The sequence below is a fragment of the Papio anubis genome, chromosome 1 (assembly GCF_008728515.1).
Source record: "Papio anubis isolate 15944 chromosome 1, Panubis1.0, whole genome shotgun sequence".
NCBI lineage: Eukaryota > Metazoa > Chordata > Mammalia > Primates > Cercopithecidae > Papio > Papio anubis.
The window spans coordinates 211,044-226,870 of NC_044976.1; the positions used below are offsets into that span (position 1 = coordinate 211,044).

Genomic DNA, 15,827 nt, shown 5'->3' on the forward strand with positions numbered 1-15,827 from the left:
GTTCAGCCGTAGACACCTGCCCTGCTCAGGCATACTCAGCGTGGGCCCTGGTCATGGAGCCTCACTCTGTCGCCCAGGCTGGAGTGCAGTGGCACGATCTCAGCTTTGCAACCTCTGTCTCCCAGGTTCACGCGATTCTGCTGCCTCAGCCTCCCGAGTAGCTGGAATTACAAGCACCCACCACCACGCCCAAATAATTTTTGTATTCAGTAGAGACGGGATTTCGCCATGTTGGCCAGACTGGTCTCGAATTCCTGACGTCAGGTGATCCACCTGCCTTGGCCTCCCAAAGTGCTGGGATTACAGGCATGAGCCACAGCGCCTGGCTGTGGGTGTCTGTCTTACCATGGCTGTGGTCACTGCTGCTCAGAGCTAGTCTTGGGCACTCAAGGGGGACCATGGTCCAGCAGTGTCACAGCTCCAAAGGTCCAGACTGAACAGTTGCCGCTCCTGACTCAGTGCTGCCTCAGTTTACCCACGTGCTCCATGAACCTTTTTGCTGAGGGTTGAGTCGCAGGCCAGGCCCTACTGTGCCCTGGGGTCTGAACATGGTGGTCTTGGGCCGAAGAGGGCAGAAGGCAGAATAAGCCAATGCTGGGGGTGTCCAGACCCCGCCTTTGTGCCCAGCCCACAGCCAGGGTCCCCAGCCTGCCACCTTCCTCCTCCCGCCTCCTCTGCCCTCCTCCCCTCTCCCCTCCCCTCCCCTCCCCTCCTCCACAGTCCTTATAGCCACACCCCGCAAGGAAAACCCAGACTCTGGCGACAGCGGAGACGAGGATGTGTGTGGGGGCTCGGCGGCTGGGCCGGGGGCCGTGTGCGGCTCTGCTCCTCCTGGGCCTGGGGCTGAGCACCACGGCGAAGCTCCACTGTGTCGGGGACACCTACCCCAGCAACGACCGGTGCTGTCAGGAGTGCAGGCCAGGTGAGGCCCAGCTTCAGGAGGGTCTGCCACGCACGGGGCACTCCAGGGACTGGGGGCTGGGGCAGGGATGGGCCAGCCAGGAGGCTGGTCCTGGGGAGGGGGCAGGCAAGGGGCCCACCAAGCCTGGCAGAGGAGCCGTGTGGGGAGTCCACGGGCGCAAGCCCGGGGCCTGACCGCTGCCTGATGCCGGCCTCTGCTGCAGGCAACGGGATGGTGAGCCGCTGCAACCGCTCCCAGAACACGGTGTGCCGTCCGTGCGGGCCCGGCTTCTACAACGACGTGGTCAGCGCCAAGCCCTGCAAGGCCTGCACATGGTGCAACCTCAGTGAGCTCCCACCTGGCCCCACAGCCCCACCCGGCACAGGGGGCGGCAGGCTGGCAGCCACATTCCCACGCAGCAGCACGGGGCCCCCACAGCCACAGAAACGAACCTCAAACCACAGTGGGGTCTGCTCCGCCACAGGGTCCTTTGAGGAGCTGAGGCATCTCCCGGGGCACCCCCACTCCTTCCGGGCCCAGACTCGGCCCAGGCCACGTGGAGTCAGGGAGACCACTCTGGCCATGTGGCCTGGCCCTGCTGGCCCGAGCAGTGAGGCTGGGGGCCTGGGCCATGGAGACCCTGCCTCAGGCAGTGCTGGCGGCTGGAGGTGGTGGAGGGGTAGGGAAGGGTGGCTGGGGCTGCCACAGAACCAGCCCCAGGTTGTGGCCAGGAAGGGAGGGCCTCGGGGGCTGCAGGGGCTCCACACCTTAGGGGAGGCTGCAGACCTCCACCCATGGCCCTCTGTGTGGTGGGGAGGCCAACCTGTCCTTCTTGGGGACCCTGTCCACAGCCCCCACCTGATAACCCCCCTCCGGCCCCTGCTCAGGAAGTGGGAGTGAGCGGAAACAGCCGTGCACGGCCACACAGGACACAGTCTGCCGCTGCCGTGCGGGCACCCAGCCCCTGGACAGCTACAAGCCTGGAGTTGGTGAGCTCGGTGGCTGCGGCCGGCAGTTGGGGGTGTCCTAGCGGCTGTCTGTGACGCAGATGGGCCATGGGCCGCAGGGAACCGGCCCCACTGGTGCCTCCTCTGGCATCCTCAAGACGGGGCTCCCAGGTCAGGGCCCACGGGTGGGATGTGGGCAGGGAGGGCTTCCAGAGGCCAAACCCACCACCCGGCCGTGGGGGGCGAGTGGCAACCCACAGGCTCTGCCCCATGTCTCCAGCACCCAGGGCCTGTGGGCAGCCCCTGACCACCCTATCTTTGTTGCAGACTGTGCCCCCTGCCCTCCAGGGCACTTCTCCCCAGGCGACAACCAGGCCTGCAAGCCCTGGACAAGTAAAGGCTAAAGGGAGTCGCAAAGGAGGAATCCCGAGGCAGGGCAGAGGTTCTGGAAGGGAGGTGGTCGAGGCTTCGAAGGACAAAGTCAGATTGAAGTCGGGCCTGAAGGCAAAGGTCGAAATTCAGGAAGAGCAAAGTCGTCGTCCGGATCCGGAGAAAACCTGAACAAAGGTCAGGGAACTATCGGCAAGGCTTCGGGATTCCTAGGGAAGAGACAGAGGGGCTAGGAATTTCAGGGAGGAGACTAGGAGGGGCCTGGGAGCCGGGAGGGTCACGGGGGTCGGGAGGCAGAGCCTAGCTGGGGCTGGGGAGGCCCTGGGAGGGGCTAAGAGGCTGGGGGGGATGCGTGAGGAGACAGGTGGGAGAAGGGAGGTGCCTGGTGGCCTGGGGGGTGGCTGGCTGGACAGTTAGGGGAGGCAGGGGCTGCTGCCTGGGGAGGCAGGTGGGAGCTGGGTGGTGTGGGTTTGCAGGCTGGGAGGCCCTGGGGGGGGCTGGGACAGGGGAAGTGCAGTGGGGGTGGATGGGGAGGAGGAGGGGTGGTGTGGCCCATGGGAAGCCCTGTGGAGGGCACGTGGGGCTGGGCAGGACCCGCCCAGCTGCCCCTACTGGCCTGGTGTCTGTGGTAGACGCTGCCTGAGGCTGGCCAGCGCGGACCCTGTCATCCCCACTGCATCTCCTGGGTCCCAGGGTGTTTCTGGCCTGAGCAACACCTGCTGCTCCCCACAGCTGCACCTTGGCCGGGAAGCACACCCTGCAGCCAGCCAGCAATAGCTCGGACGCCATCTGTGAGGACAGGGACCCCCCACCCACACAGCCCCAGGAGACCCAGGGCCCCCCGGCCAGGCCCACCACTGTCCAGCCCACTGAAGCCTGGCCCAGAACCTCACAGAGACCCTCCACCCGGCCCGTGGAGGTCCCCAGGGGTAAGGGCACCTGGCCCAGCCCAGCAGGGCCCCCAACCCAAATAGGAGGAGGGGAGGGCGGCATGGGGGCCCCTCCTGTGGACTCCACCCAGCAGACCCCTTCCCGCAGGCCCTGCGGTTGCTGCCATCCTGGGCCTGGGCCTGGCGCTGGGGCTGCTGGGCCCCCTGGCCATGCTGCTGGCCCTGCTCCTGCTCCGGAGGGACCAGAGGCTGCCCCCCGATGCCCCCAAAGCCCCTGGTGAGTGCCTCGTGGCCCTGCCCCACTGCCCCCATGTGTGAGGCCCACCCACCAATCTCTCCTTTTCTTCCCCCCCAGGGGGAGGCAGTTTCCGGACCCCCATCCAAGAGGAGCAGGCTGACGCGCACTCCGCCCTGGCCAAGATCTGACCCGGGCCCACCAAGGTGGACGCTGGGCCCCGCCAGGCTGGAGCCCGGAGGTCTGCTGGGCGAGCAGGGCAGGCGCCGGCCGCCCGCCCCGCCACGCTCCTGGGCCACTCTGCGCCGTTCTAGGTGCCGCTGGCTGCCTCCGGCTCTCTGCTTACGTATGCCATGCATACCTCCTGCCTCGCCGGGCCACAATAAAACCTTGGCAGACGGGAGTCTCCAACTGGCACTGTGGGCTGCGCACCTGCGGCAGGGAGGCCTGGGCCGTGCCCGCCTCTGGCTGGAGAAGGGTCTTGGGCCAGGGTGGAGGTAGCAGGTAGTGGGGTCAAGTGGGACCCTGGAGGTTGGTCCCTGGGTGCAAGTTCTAGATTGAGTGGGGAGCCGGGGGAGTGATTGGGAAGGCTCAGGTCCTGGGCCGCCTGGCGTGGGGGTTGCTGGACAGCCGCTGACAAGGGTCGCCCTGAGCCCAGGGTCACCCAAGGAGCTTGGGAGCGGCTGACCCCTGGGCCTCTGTGTCCTTGAAGGAAGAGTGTAGAGACTGCCCCTCTTCCCCTCCACACCTGCGCCCACCCCCTGCTGCAGCTGGAGGTGGTCCCAGGGCCCCTGAACACCCAGAGGAGTCCCTGCAAGGGCCCCTACGTCCCTGCCATGGGTGTCCAGGGGGACAATCACCTTGGAAACCACGGTTTCGCTTCAGCCAAACTTCTGTCCACCCTGAGGCCCGGCTATGCCACTCCTGTGCACTTACCCACCACCAAGAGGCCTGGGATCTGCACAAGAATGTCCACAGCGACCTCACGTAACGCGGCCCCACAGTGGAGAAACCCAGGCGTCCGCCAGCGGCGTGGATGCATGAGTGCTGGCGTGTTCAGATGAGCTCCCAGCTCCCCGGCCCACACCACAGGTGTCCAAAGAAGGTCCCGAGGACCCGGAGCCATCCCTGGCCACGTGGGAATCCTCCCAGCCGGTGTCTGGGAGTGGGGTGTCCTCCGAGTCGATGTCTGGGAGTGGGGTGTCCTCCGAGCCGGTGTCTGGGAGTGGGGTGTCTCCGAGCTGGTGTCTGGGAGTGGGGTGTCCTCCGAGCAGCACATGGGAGTGGGGTGTCCTCTGAGTCAGTGTCTGGGAGTGGGGTGTCCTCCGAGCCAGTGTCTGGGAGTGGGGTGTCCTCCGAGCTGGTGTCTGGGAGTGGGGTGTCCTCCGAGCAGCACATGGGAGTGGGGTGTCCTTCAAGCAGCACAGAGGCTGCTCCCCTGAGGCCACAGCTTGGGAACAAGGCAGGAGCGGCCCTGCAGGCCTCCCACACAGAAGACACCCCGGGCATCCGAGCGACGTCTGTGTCCCTCGGGAGGTGGAGGTGCCTGTTTGCCTCCGTTGTGCGGAACGGCGGTCAGGGGCAGAAGTGAGTGAAATCCTCCCGAGGGCTAAGCGGTCTCACTCCACATTTTTTTTTTTGCCAGAATCTCGCTCTGTCTCCAGGCTGGAGTGCAGTGGCGCAATCTTGGCTCACTGCAAGCTCCGCCTCCCGGGTTCATGCCATTCTCCTGCCTCAGCCTCCCGAGTAGCTGGGACTACAGGCGCCGCCACCACGCCGGCTGATGTTTGTATTTTATTAGAGACAGGGTTTCACCATGTTAGCTAAGCTGGTCTTGAACTCCTGACCTCAGGTGATACACCTGCCTCAGCCCCCTAGAGTGCTGGGATTCCAGGTGTGAGCCACCACGCCCGGCCCTCACTGCACTCATGAATGAGAAACACGGCCGAGCCCGGGCACGGTGGCTCAGGCCTAGAATCCCAGCACTTTGGGAGGCTGAGGCAAGAGGCTCAAGAGTCTGAGACCTGCCTGGGTAACATGGCAAGACCCTTTCTCTATGAAAAACAGAAAAAATCAGCCAGGTGGACCATGCCTGTGGTCCCGGCTACTTGGGAGGCCAAGCTGGGAGGATCACTTGAGCCCAAGAGGTCGAGGCTGTAGTGAGATGTGACTGAACAAATAATAAAATGAAATTTAAAAAATTAATTAAGAAGAAACACATGAAGCCTCATGGAAGGTTTTGCTGAGGGCCTGGCACAGCCTGGACCCTCCGGCCGCCGTGGCTGGTGTGGTCCAGCCCTGCAGCTGCACCTACTGCTGCACACAGCGTCCCCGGGCCAGCCTTCCCTCTCTCTGCGTCCTCCATCAGCATGCGCTGCCCACGGCTGTCCAGGCCCCTGTGCCTGGCAGACGGCTCCCCTCTCCACTGATGTTGTGGAAGTGGGGAACCGTCTCCGGGGCGCACAATGGGAGCGCCACGCACCACTCACAGCAGCCCAAGGTGCCGGGACCACAGCGGGCTGTAAGGAAGACGCCCATCTCTGGCCTTGGGCTGCCCCAGACCCCTCCTGCGTCTGCGGCTGGTTTTCTCCCCCGTTTCTCTCTCTCCTCAAACCTCCGTCTTCCACCCACTCTCTGCCAACCACAAGCCTCCGCCTGCTGCACAGGGAAGTCAGAGGCCATCCTGTCCCCCACCCAGCACCTTCACTGAGTTCCCCGGGTTCCTGCACAGGGTTCAACCTGCAGGCCCTGCACGGGGTTGGGGCCGTGCCTCTGAGAGCCCCCAGGTCCCCGCCCCGTGGGGCAGGCGAGGCCAGGCCTGCAGGCAGGATGGCGGGTGGGTGGGGGAAGGGGTCCGGTGGCCAGGACTGGAGTGGCTGGCCAGATCCCATGGGGCTGGCAGGTCGAAGGCTGTGGGAAAGGGGCCTCTTCCCCAAACCTGGCACCCACACCCATCGCTTCCTGTTTCCTCTCCTCTGGGCACAGCACCCCCCAGGCCCTGTGGGACTTATTCCCCAGCCAGGACCCCCTGCTGCACCCCCAGATGGACAAGAGGCCACCTCCTCTTGGTCTCTGTGCTCACCCCCCGACCCCCTCACCTGACACCATCTCTGTTGGCAACTCCTGCGCCATCTGTGCCCCAGGCTCTGCCTGAGCTCTGGCCCGGTGCCCATCTGCACCCTCCCCCTGGGGCCCCACAGTTGCCCTTCTGGATGCCCCTCGCCTGGCAGCCGCCCTCGCCTGGCCACCCTGTGGGCTGCTCTCCTGCGTGAATGCCCCATCGTTTGTGTCATTGGCGAGGTGCTCACAAAATACCAGAAAATAAGATGAACAAAATCACCTCCAGCGTCGCAGCCCAAGGACAGAAATCATGGGGAGCCAGTGAGGGCCTTCTGCAGCGAGAGGGACGGGAGGCGGACATCACACCCCTGGCAGCCCCTCCGGGGACCACCGTGTGGGGAGCTGCTCGGGCTGCGCCACGGGGCGGGGGGTCCTCTGCCCGCTGGCCGCCTCCCACTTGGCCCATAAACTGCTCGCCCTTCTAACTCTGTCCCTGCCTCTAGAAGCAGGACTCGCACCGTGTGGTTGATGAACATTTATTTAATTTTTTGGGACTGATGAGCGTTATTTACAGGGGACGCATTGTCTTCTCGGGCTGCCATCTACCGGCACTCGCCAGGATTGGGGGTGAGCCCAAGCTGGTGCAGGCCTCCCGGGGTTTTGAAACGGGCAGGGGCGCAGCCCAGCCTGCCCGGGGTCTCCTCCCTGAGCACCTTCCCTGGCGTCCGGGTCTGACGGCACCTCTTTCTATCCAGGGGCCCAGAGCCCCTCCTAGGCTAGGGGCGGAATGAAGATCTCCAGGCCCCTCAAAGGCCCCCAGGCCCAGATGGCCCCACCGCCTCCGTCTGAGTGTCCGGGCAGCCTGGAGCCGCAGAGACCCCTTCCTTTTCTGCAGCGTCTGAAGACGGCCTCTCCAAGGCAGGCTCCTCCATCTTGGATCTGTGAACTCCGGGGTGTCACAAACAGCTAATTCCCGTCATTTACCCTGGGAAAGGAGGAACCGCCTTATGGGGTGAGGTGGTGGCTGCAGGTCTCAAAGAGGTGTCTAACCACATCCAGCTGTGGGCACAGCTACGCTCAAGTTCCCGAGCCCCCGCCTCCAGCATTCCTGGGGTCTCTACTGTGCTGGACGGCACCGAAGCAGGGCTGGGCAATCCAGGGAGTCTTCCTGGTGGAGGCAGGGTCCCAGAACCCTGCAGTGCCCACAGGGGAAACTCAGGCTCAGAGAGACATAGGACGACCTCCCAAGAGCTCTGTGAGGGGCTCCCCCTCAACGCCCTGCAGGACTCGGATCTGTCTGGTGCGATGGATGAAGATGGCTCCAGAGAGATCTGAATGGGAACCTGCCTGAGACACGGCAGACCCGGCAGGTCGCTCTGCCCTGGGCCTTGGGTGCCCTTGGGGGCGGCTGACACTGACCCGAGGAGGCTCCACGCACCCTCTCCTCTCCCCACCAGCTCCTCCTGGTGCTCCCTCCCAAGCCCTGGGGAGCTTCCTGGGTTGGCAGCTGAGGGGGGTCCTGGGGAGCTGTAAGCAAGGGGGAGGGGAGGGAGCCCACAGGCCTGCAGCCCATGGTGAGTTTCACACCCAGAGCCGGCCAGGTGGGGTGCGCTGAGCTGAGGGGCCCCGTCCCCATTCTGTGGGGTTCCCCAGCGCTGGGCTCCATGGCTGAGGCTCTCTGGGGGTGGCCAGGGTTTGTGGAGACCTCTCGGGGTCTCACAGACACCACCCAGAGGCGGTGGGATGGAGAGAGTGAGGCTGAGTCCCACTCTCCCGGTAGCCCCCACGGACAAGCTGTGGAACGCCGCCCCCGCTCCCCGCACCGGGGCCCGCCGTGGCCGCAGACTTTGCACAGAAAACCTTTCTGATCCCGGCCAGCCCGGTTTCCCCGCCCCTGCCGGCGACTTGCTGCGATCGGGCTGTGTCTGCAGCGTCCACACCCCCTCCTCACACGCATCTCGCTGGGCGGGTCAGTAACAGTCCCAGTCACCTCCGGGCAGGGCGGTGAGGACGGGGACGGGCCAGTCACCTCCGGGCAGGGCGGTGAGGACGGGGACGGGGACGGGGCGAGTCCAACTTACCGTGGCCTCCTGAAACCCAAGCGTGGCACGGCACAGGGCGATGTGTGCGTGCGGGACCCTGTGCTGCCTGGCGCTGCTGTGTGCGGCCAGCCTGGGTCAGCGCCCCACCGGGGGCCCCGGGTGCGGCCCTGGGCGCCTCCTGCTCGGGACGGGAAGGGATGCACGCTGCTGCCGCGTTCACCCGACGCGCTGCTGCCGCGATTACCAGGGTAAGTAAACCGTGTTTACTTAACGCGGACCGGCCAAGGCGCGGTGCGGGAGCCGGGATGGGCGGGCGCCCCCTTCCCGTGCTCAGACCGGCACCGCTGAGGTCTAAGGAGGGTGGGCACAGGGTCGCCAGCGGCCAGAGCCTTCCGGAGGGAGGCAGGATCCCAGAGAGAGGTGGAGGCGTGCCAGCTCCAGCCAGTTGGCCCCGCGGCGAGAAGCAGGGGCGAGCCAGGTGGGAGCGCCCTCAAGGGGGGGTCTGGGGTCCCAAGGTGGAGGAGGGCTGTTCCAGGTCCTGCTGGGTGGGTCCTGAACCCTCGGCCATCGCCCAGCTCCCCCTGCATCGCCGTCTGGCCTGCTGCCTGCCTCTGACCTGCACCTGGGGGTAAGGGTTCAACTGACATGGCCGGCCTGGAGAGGAAGTCACCTCAGAGCTTCTTCCTCCAGGGTTGGAAAGGGAGGCTCTGTCCGGAGGCCCAGTGTGGCTGGTGGGGACAGCGGCGCCTGGAGAGCAGGCAGGCAGCCTCTGAGGTGTCCACGGGCCTCCAGGGGGCTTTGCACTGTTGGGGGCCATCCCTGGGTCCCGCAAGGGCAGCCCCTGGTAGCAGGTGCAGTCAGCGCCTGGGCAGAGGCAGCTGTGGGGCACAAAGGGGGAGCAGCCCCAGGCCACACGGTCCCAGGAGAGAGAGACACCTGGACAAACCCAGCGTCCGGACTCCCGGCCAGGAGCCCTCCGCTCCCTGGAGCCGACTGTGGGTGGGGAACGGACAACCCCGCTCCCCTGGAGGGCCGAGGAGGGGCCTCAGCCCAGCTGCTGGGGGCCTGGCTTGTCTCCTGCCCAGGCGAGGAGTGCTGTTCCGAGTGGGACTGCGTGTGTGTCCAGCCTGAATTCCACTGCGGAAACCCTTGCTGCACGATCTGCCAGCACCACCCTTGCCCCTCAGGCCAGGGGGTGCAGCCCCAGGGTAAGTCCTGGAGGTGCCTGTGAGCGTCCACACAGGCCAGGGGGTCCACTAGGGCCCGAGGCAGAGCTCGTGGGCGCAGGTGTCCGGCATGTGTGGTGTGTGGGGTCCTGGGTCCTGTGAGGCCAGGCAGCCCAGGCCATGCTCGGGCACCATGGGCCATGCAACTCCAGGAGTGTCTCGTCCCCCCTTTCTCGGCCTGGGCTTTTCCATCCAGCACGAGGACTCTGAGAACCCTGCGGGGGGTGGGGAGCTGTCTGGCTCTCAAGCCTGGGACACCCATCCTGTCTGTCCTCAGCGAATACTGAGCGAGCCTGCCCTGTGCCCCCCGAGTCCTGTCTGGGCCCCGAGCCTGCCCCGTGCCCCCCGAGTCCTGTCTGGGCCCCGAGCCTGCCCCGTGCCCCCCGAGTCCTGTCTGGGCCCCGAGCCTGCCCTGTGCCCCCCGAGTCCTGTCTGGGCCCCGAGCCTGCCCTGTGCCCCCCAGAGTCCTGTCTGGGCCCTGGGGCTACACCTCCTCCTGGAACGAGCAGCTCAGGTCCTCTTGGCGGCTTGTTTACCTGACGGGAGGGGCCAGGCTGGGCACATGGGGGCTGTGAGGAGGTAGAACTGGGGAGGTTGTGTGAGGTTGGACATGGCAGGGTCTGGGGTCAGCTGGGACCCAGCCTCACTCTTTCTGGGACCCTCTGTTCTACTGAGTCCTGCCTGGCCTCTGCCCGCCCTCAGCCCCCAATGGGCAGGCCCAGTGCACTCTGCGCTCCTCCCCCAGGTGCCCTCCCCAGGTCCCACCCCAGATGCCCCATCTGGGATGGGCAGACGCGGGCACTGACATGCAGGGCCCCAGTCCTGGGCCATCAAGAACTCTGTTGAATGGATGATGTGGGGGGGCATTCGACTCAGCAGCCAGACCCCAGATGGACCCCTGCACTGGCCTGACTCCATCCTCATCCATCCCAGCAACTCCAGCAGCTTCCCTCCCTCCTTCCCTCCCCAATCCCCCGACCCCGCACCAGGGAAATTCAGTTTTGGCTTCAGGTGTGTCGACTGTGCCTTGGGGACCTTCTCCAGGGGCCACGACGGCCACTGCAAACCTTGGACAGAGTGAGTCCTGGGTAGGCCCTGCCGGCGGCTGGGTGGTCCAGGCTCACTCTAAGGAAGGGTCCTCTCCTGTCCCTTGCACTGTGGCGAGCCCCAGACAGCGCCGAGGACAGCAGCCGGGGGCTGACTGGGGGCTGTGTCCGTGTATTCCAGCTGCACCCAGTTTGGGTTTCTCACCGTGTTCCCTGGAAACAAGACCCACAACGCCGTGTGCGTCCCAGGGTCCCCGCCGGCAGAGCCGCCTGGGTGGCTGACCATCGTCCTCCTGGCCGTGGCCGCCTGCGTCCTCCTCCTGACCTCGGCCCAGCTTGGACTGCACATCTGGCAGCTGAGGAGTCAGCCCACGGGGCCCCGAGGTCAGTCACAGCCTGGTGGGGGGAGGTGGGGGCCTGGCTGCCTGCTGACCGTGGCCCCTCTGCAGAGACCCAGCTACTGCTGGAGGTGCCGCCGTCGACCGAAGACGCCAGCAGCTGCCAGTTCCCTGAGGAGGAGCGGGGCGAGCGGCTGGCAGAGGAGAAGGGGCGGCTGGCAGAGGAGAAGGGGCGGCTGGGAGACCTGTGGGTGTGAGCCTGGCCATCCTCCTGGGCCACCGACTGCAGCCAGCCCCTCCCTAGGAGCTCCCCGGGCTCCGAATTCTGCTCTGGGCCGGGCCCGGCTCCCCTGGCAGCAGAAGTGGGTGCAGGAAGGTGGCAGTGAGCAGCGCCCTGGACCATGCAGGTCGGCGGCCACAGCTGGGCCCCGCAGGAGTGAGAGAGAGACACAGCCATGGCCCCCTTCCTCCCTTACGGCACTGCTGGGGTGGGGTCTTAGGACGGGAGGCTGTGCCCGCGGGTGTGCAGTGCCCAGGACGGGACCCGGCTGCTTGGGGCCTTCAATAAACACTTGTCCAGTGACCTGAGTGGACGCATGCTGGGTGCTGGGGGCGGAAGGGGCGCCGGGGCTGGGCTTTGGGGCACCGTGCCCATGCCTGGCCGTGGTCCCCTCCACAGGGGGCAAAGGGGAGGGCAGCCAGGGCCCATTCCGGGAACTCCTGGCCGGGTGGGGGTGGGGCCCGAGGAGGGGCCATTCCAGTCCTAGGCCCAGTGATCCTCAGGGATACAGGCTCAGCGGCTTCCCCAGTTAGGGGGCTCTTCTCTGGCGCCCCTGGATCTCTGGTTTCTGGCCACACAGCCTGCCGGCCCCTGGGTGCCCAGAGCCCAGGACTCACATCCAGCACTTTCCAGTGGTGGGGGCCCCGTCTCCAGGCCAGCCCTCTCTCCTCATCACCCCACCCTTGGCCTGCCCAGCCTCCTGCTCCAGGTGAGATCTGATACCAGCTCGCTCTGCTACCGGGGAGTGGCGGGCAGGCCGGTGCAGGCCCCTCAGCAGCATCCAGGAGGCACCGCACACCTGGCTCCCAGCTCAACTCCCAGTGGGCGGCGGGCCCAGCTCACAATAGGTGGATGGGGCAGAGGCGGCATCAGCACCCACCCCACATGGGACCCAGAGTGTGGAGAGCCCAAGGGGGGCACAGGGACACCGGGGAAGGTGCCCAGCCCTGGAAGCAGGACCTGGCCTTTCGGCGCTGTGGCGTACTGGGCTCGGGGCTGGGTACTGGGCTCGGGGCTGGGTACTGGGCTCGGGGCTGGGTACTGGAAACTGGCTCGGGGCTGGGTACTGGGCACTAGGCACTGGGCTCGGTGCGCTCCTCCCGTGCGAGCCCCGGGGCGGCTGAGCGGTCGGGCCCTGCCCCGCGCACTCCTGCCTGCAGCCCGGGTTGCCCCCGCCCGGCCCCGGCTCCCCTCACGCGTCCCCCACACCGGGGCTGTCCCGCACCTTCCCCAGAAAACACCGGCGGCCCGCGCAGTGCGGGTCCCGCGGGGCTGACTCAGCGCGGAAACTCCTCGTGGGCGGCTTCGCGTGGGCCTCGGCGCGGAAACGTCAGCGCGGGGGCGGCGGGGCTGACGCACAGCGGCGGGCGGGGGATTCCGCGGGCTGCGGGGCGGGCTCGGGGCGGGGTCTCCGGGGTCTCCGGCTCCTCCCGGGCCCGCCCACGAGCTTCACCTGGAGCGCGAACCTCCGGGCCTGGGGGGGCCCCAGCGCGCGTCGCGGAGCCCGGGGGAGGCGCGGGGGACTCGCGCGTGGGGGCGGGTGCGCCTCCGGGGGTCTCGGGGGGAGGCCGAGGAGGGGGTCCCGGGGCGCGGAGGGCCGGGCGGCGCCGGGTGCGGAGAAGGGGCCGGGCGCGCCGCGGAGCGTCCCCCCCAGCCAGCCCCCTCCCACTCGGGGCGCGGTGATCTCGGCTCCCCGGGGAGGGGAGGGCCCCTGCTCCACCTGGAAGCCCGACCCACTGGCACAGCGCGGCCTCCCTCCGCCCGGAAAACCGCAGCCGCCCCGGCCTCCCGCTGGCGTCGGACTTTTGAGAAAAGGGCCTGAGGCCACCTCTGTTCCCAGAAGCGCTTCCGGCCGCCCCGGAGCCTCCCCCGCAGCCAGCCCCCTCCCCACCCTCCACTGAGAGCGGGACCGAAGCCCGCAGCTGACAGGGACACCTGTGGCGGGAGCCCCTTCCCACCCGGACAGAGCTGGACACAGCCTTTCCCAGCCCCAGGACAGGTGGGGGGTCCTTGAGGGACAGGTGGCCCCCGGCTGCCCCAGCTGCTGGGGTCTGTGGTCTAACCAGGACCTGGGTCGTCACCGCTGTCCCCTCGGATACTGGGGAAGCTCTGAGGACAGCACAGGAGAGGACTCGCTCCTCTTGGCCAGTGACCCTCATGGGAGGCCGAGGCGCCTGGCGTGGGGGAGGAAGCAGACCCCGCCTCCCACACATCTCATCTTCCCGGAAACTCGAGGAATTGGGGGTCTTTCCGGAGTTGGTAATTCGGTTGTCCTGGTCCCGGTCTTAAAGACACACCCAGGGGAGAGGGGCTGGAGGGGGCGGGGGCACAGGGGCCCATGGACACGCAGGCCTCAAGTTCTCCAGGGTCCGAGGTCTCTTCAGCTGAAACAGACACGCAGGCCCACTGGCCCTCAGCTGACCCCAGGCTCTGGCTGCTGGTGAGGGTCTGTGCTGGCCAGGCCCCACGATGGAGGCTGTGGGGATGGAGGGTGTGTGGCTGTGCCTGGGGGCACTGAATGGGGGCAGCTGACTCCCCCATGCCTTCCCCTTGAGTCCCCTACCTGGCAGCAGGACCCAGGACTCACCCGTGGAAGAGAGAGGGGGAGCGGGGGATGTGGGGGGCGTCAGCTGTCAGGAGCCTCTACCTTGGATCCCAGGCTCCAGCTTGGCGTCGTCTCCGGGAAGCGCCCCAGCCCTGCCTGAACTCCTCATGTCCGGGAGGGGTTCTGAGGCCTTTCCTGTGGCCCCTGGCTGGTCACTTCACTTGAGTATTGGGGAGCACCTTGTACTGCCAGATACTCAGGCACCCACAGTCCCCCCTCCCTGGTGGTCCATGCCGTTGTGGCTTCGAAGATGAGCACTTATGGACTGGGTGGTGGGGACGTGGCCATTGCTCCTGGGTTCTCTGGAAACCTTGTTTATTCATTGACTTTCGGGCTCTTTGGGGCATCAAGGACTCCTGAGCAGCATCTGGATCCTCAGCTTAGGCCTTTGGGGGACCTTGGGTTGCGGGGGGTGGGGCTCGGTCAGGACAGGGCAGGCCACTGCCAACGTGCACCGTCCTCATGGGTTCTGGCGGTGACACATCCAATCAGGGCCCAGGGACGACAAAGGCTCCGTTGTCCTCTCGGGCTCAGGTGACCTCTGCTGACATCTTGGGGCCCCTGAGCCTGGGGGTGTAACCCCACCCACCACAGGGAGGGGAGCTGGACAGTTCCAGTGTCACCAGGGGACGTGGTCCTGACCTGGGATCGTGGCACGACACAGCACCAGGCATGTGGGGCAGATCCGGGGGCAGAGGCCGGAGGGCACAGAGGCCCCAGGGACATCTGGGTGGCAAGAGCAGAGGGCAGCGTCGGGAGGACCCCGAAGTGATGTGGCCGTGTAGTGGCCTTGGAAGCCGCCAGGCAATGTGGCCCTGACCCCTAAGAGCAGGTGTGGACTTACCAAGTCCTGGGTGCTTGACCAGCCATGGAAGCTTCACCCCTCCCAGGCCCCTCCTGCTTCACCCCTCCCCAGCCTCGGTGGGCTGCCGACCAGGCTGCTGCTGCCCTTGGTCCCCTAGAGCGTCCAGCAGACCTGCTGGGAGGAGACTGGGGGCCCCATCACAATGCCAGGTGTGTGCCCAGCCTCTCACCTGGGAACCCCCGCTCCAGGCCCCAGCGGCAGGACCATGTTGGTTGGGGCTGCCCCTGGCTTGGGGTGCCTCCTCACTGGCTCTGAGACCTGGGGCCTCTTTGGCCTCTGTGGGCCCCAGTTCCCTCTGTCCCGCCTTCTCCTCTCCCTGGCACCCTGGCTGTGCCCCACCTGCTGTGCTGGCCAGAGACTACAGCCGACGGTGCATTCCAGTGGTGGCTGGGCTGCCGAATCCCAGGGAATGGAGCTGCCATTCCCGTGGAGCGCAGGGTGGCCGCGGGGCCAAGGCTGACTCTGCTGGCCCCTCGGTCCCCCGTGGCTGCTGTGCAGCACAGGAGGAGGAACCGGCGACTTGGCCGTGACCCTGTGGAGTTGGGGGCAGGGCATGCAGGGGGCGGGCCTGGGGGAGGGACCCCCAATCCTCAGGTCTCGACTTGGGAGGCACAGGGGACTTGAGCCAGCCATTGGGAGAGGCCTGTATACTTTAGCTCTCTGGGTGGGAGGTGGCTGAGGGGGTGGGTAGGGTGGACGCCTCAGAGGCCCTGGGCTGCCAGAGCTCTCCTGCAAGCCCCCAAGCCCAGAGGGCATAGAACCATCGGCGGCCACACAGGGCTGACTGGGGCCTGGCCAGTGTGGGCTCAGCAAGTCTTCTGTGGGACCCTCCTGTCGGGGCCAGCTGCCCTGTGCCCCTCACCCCTGGCTAAGTCCTGGGGCCACTGTAGGAAGGTTGGGGGCTCGTGGAGCTGGAGCGCCAGGCCTGGGACTTGAAGGCCCAGGAAGGTTCTGTGCCAGGCGGGCTAGGGCGAGCCCTGTGGGTGCCCACGGCAGCAATCC

General features: G+C 66.7%; 2 protein-coding genes and 1 long non-coding RNA gene across 4 annotated transcripts; 2 read left to right on the top strand and 1 right to left on the bottom strand.

The window, feature by feature from the left end:
• The first annotated feature begins 232 nt into the window (after positions 1-232).
• TNFRSF4 (TNF receptor superfamily member 4) lies at positions 233-5,082 on the top strand. 2 transcript variants are annotated; one of them, XM_003890949.5, is made up of 7 exons: positions 237-922; positions 1,125-1,247; positions 1,789-1,890; positions 2,176-2,241; positions 2,971-3,167; positions 3,277-3,405; positions 3,484-5,082. In XM_003890949.5, the coding sequence occupies exons 1-7, from the start codon at positions 778-780 to the stop codon at positions 3,862-3,864; spliced, it is 1,143 nt and encodes a 380-aa protein (XP_003890998.2). In that variant the 5' UTR covers positions 237-777; the 3' UTR covers positions 3,865-5,082. The 2 variants fall into 2 exon arrangements, with proteins under 2 accessions (XP_031519252.1, XP_003890998.2); XM_031663392.1 differs by lacking the exon at positions 2,176-2,241 and having other exon boundaries at positions 233-922.
• Positions 5,083-8,454: 3,372 nt separating this feature from the next.
• TNFRSF18 (TNF receptor superfamily member 18) lies at positions 8,455-11,658 on the top strand. The gene is made up of 5 exons (XM_003890946.5): positions 8,455-8,713; positions 9,551-9,673; positions 10,681-10,768; positions 10,919-11,121; positions 11,187-11,658. The coding sequence occupies exons 1-5, from the start codon at positions 8,545-8,547 to the stop codon at positions 11,330-11,332; spliced, it is 729 nt and encodes a 242-aa protein (XP_003890995.2). The 5' UTR covers positions 8,455-8,544; the 3' UTR covers positions 11,333-11,658.
• Positions 11,659-14,263: 2,605 nt separating this feature from the next.
• Positions 14,264-14,896, bottom strand: LOC103884675. Its single transcript, XR_647383.4, has 2 exons — positions 14,805-14,896; positions 14,264-14,429 (listed from the first exon to the last, which is right to left on the bottom strand). It is a non-coding gene; the product is annotated as an uncharacterized LOC103884675 (long non-coding RNA).
• Positions 14,897-15,827: the final 931 nt, after the last annotated feature.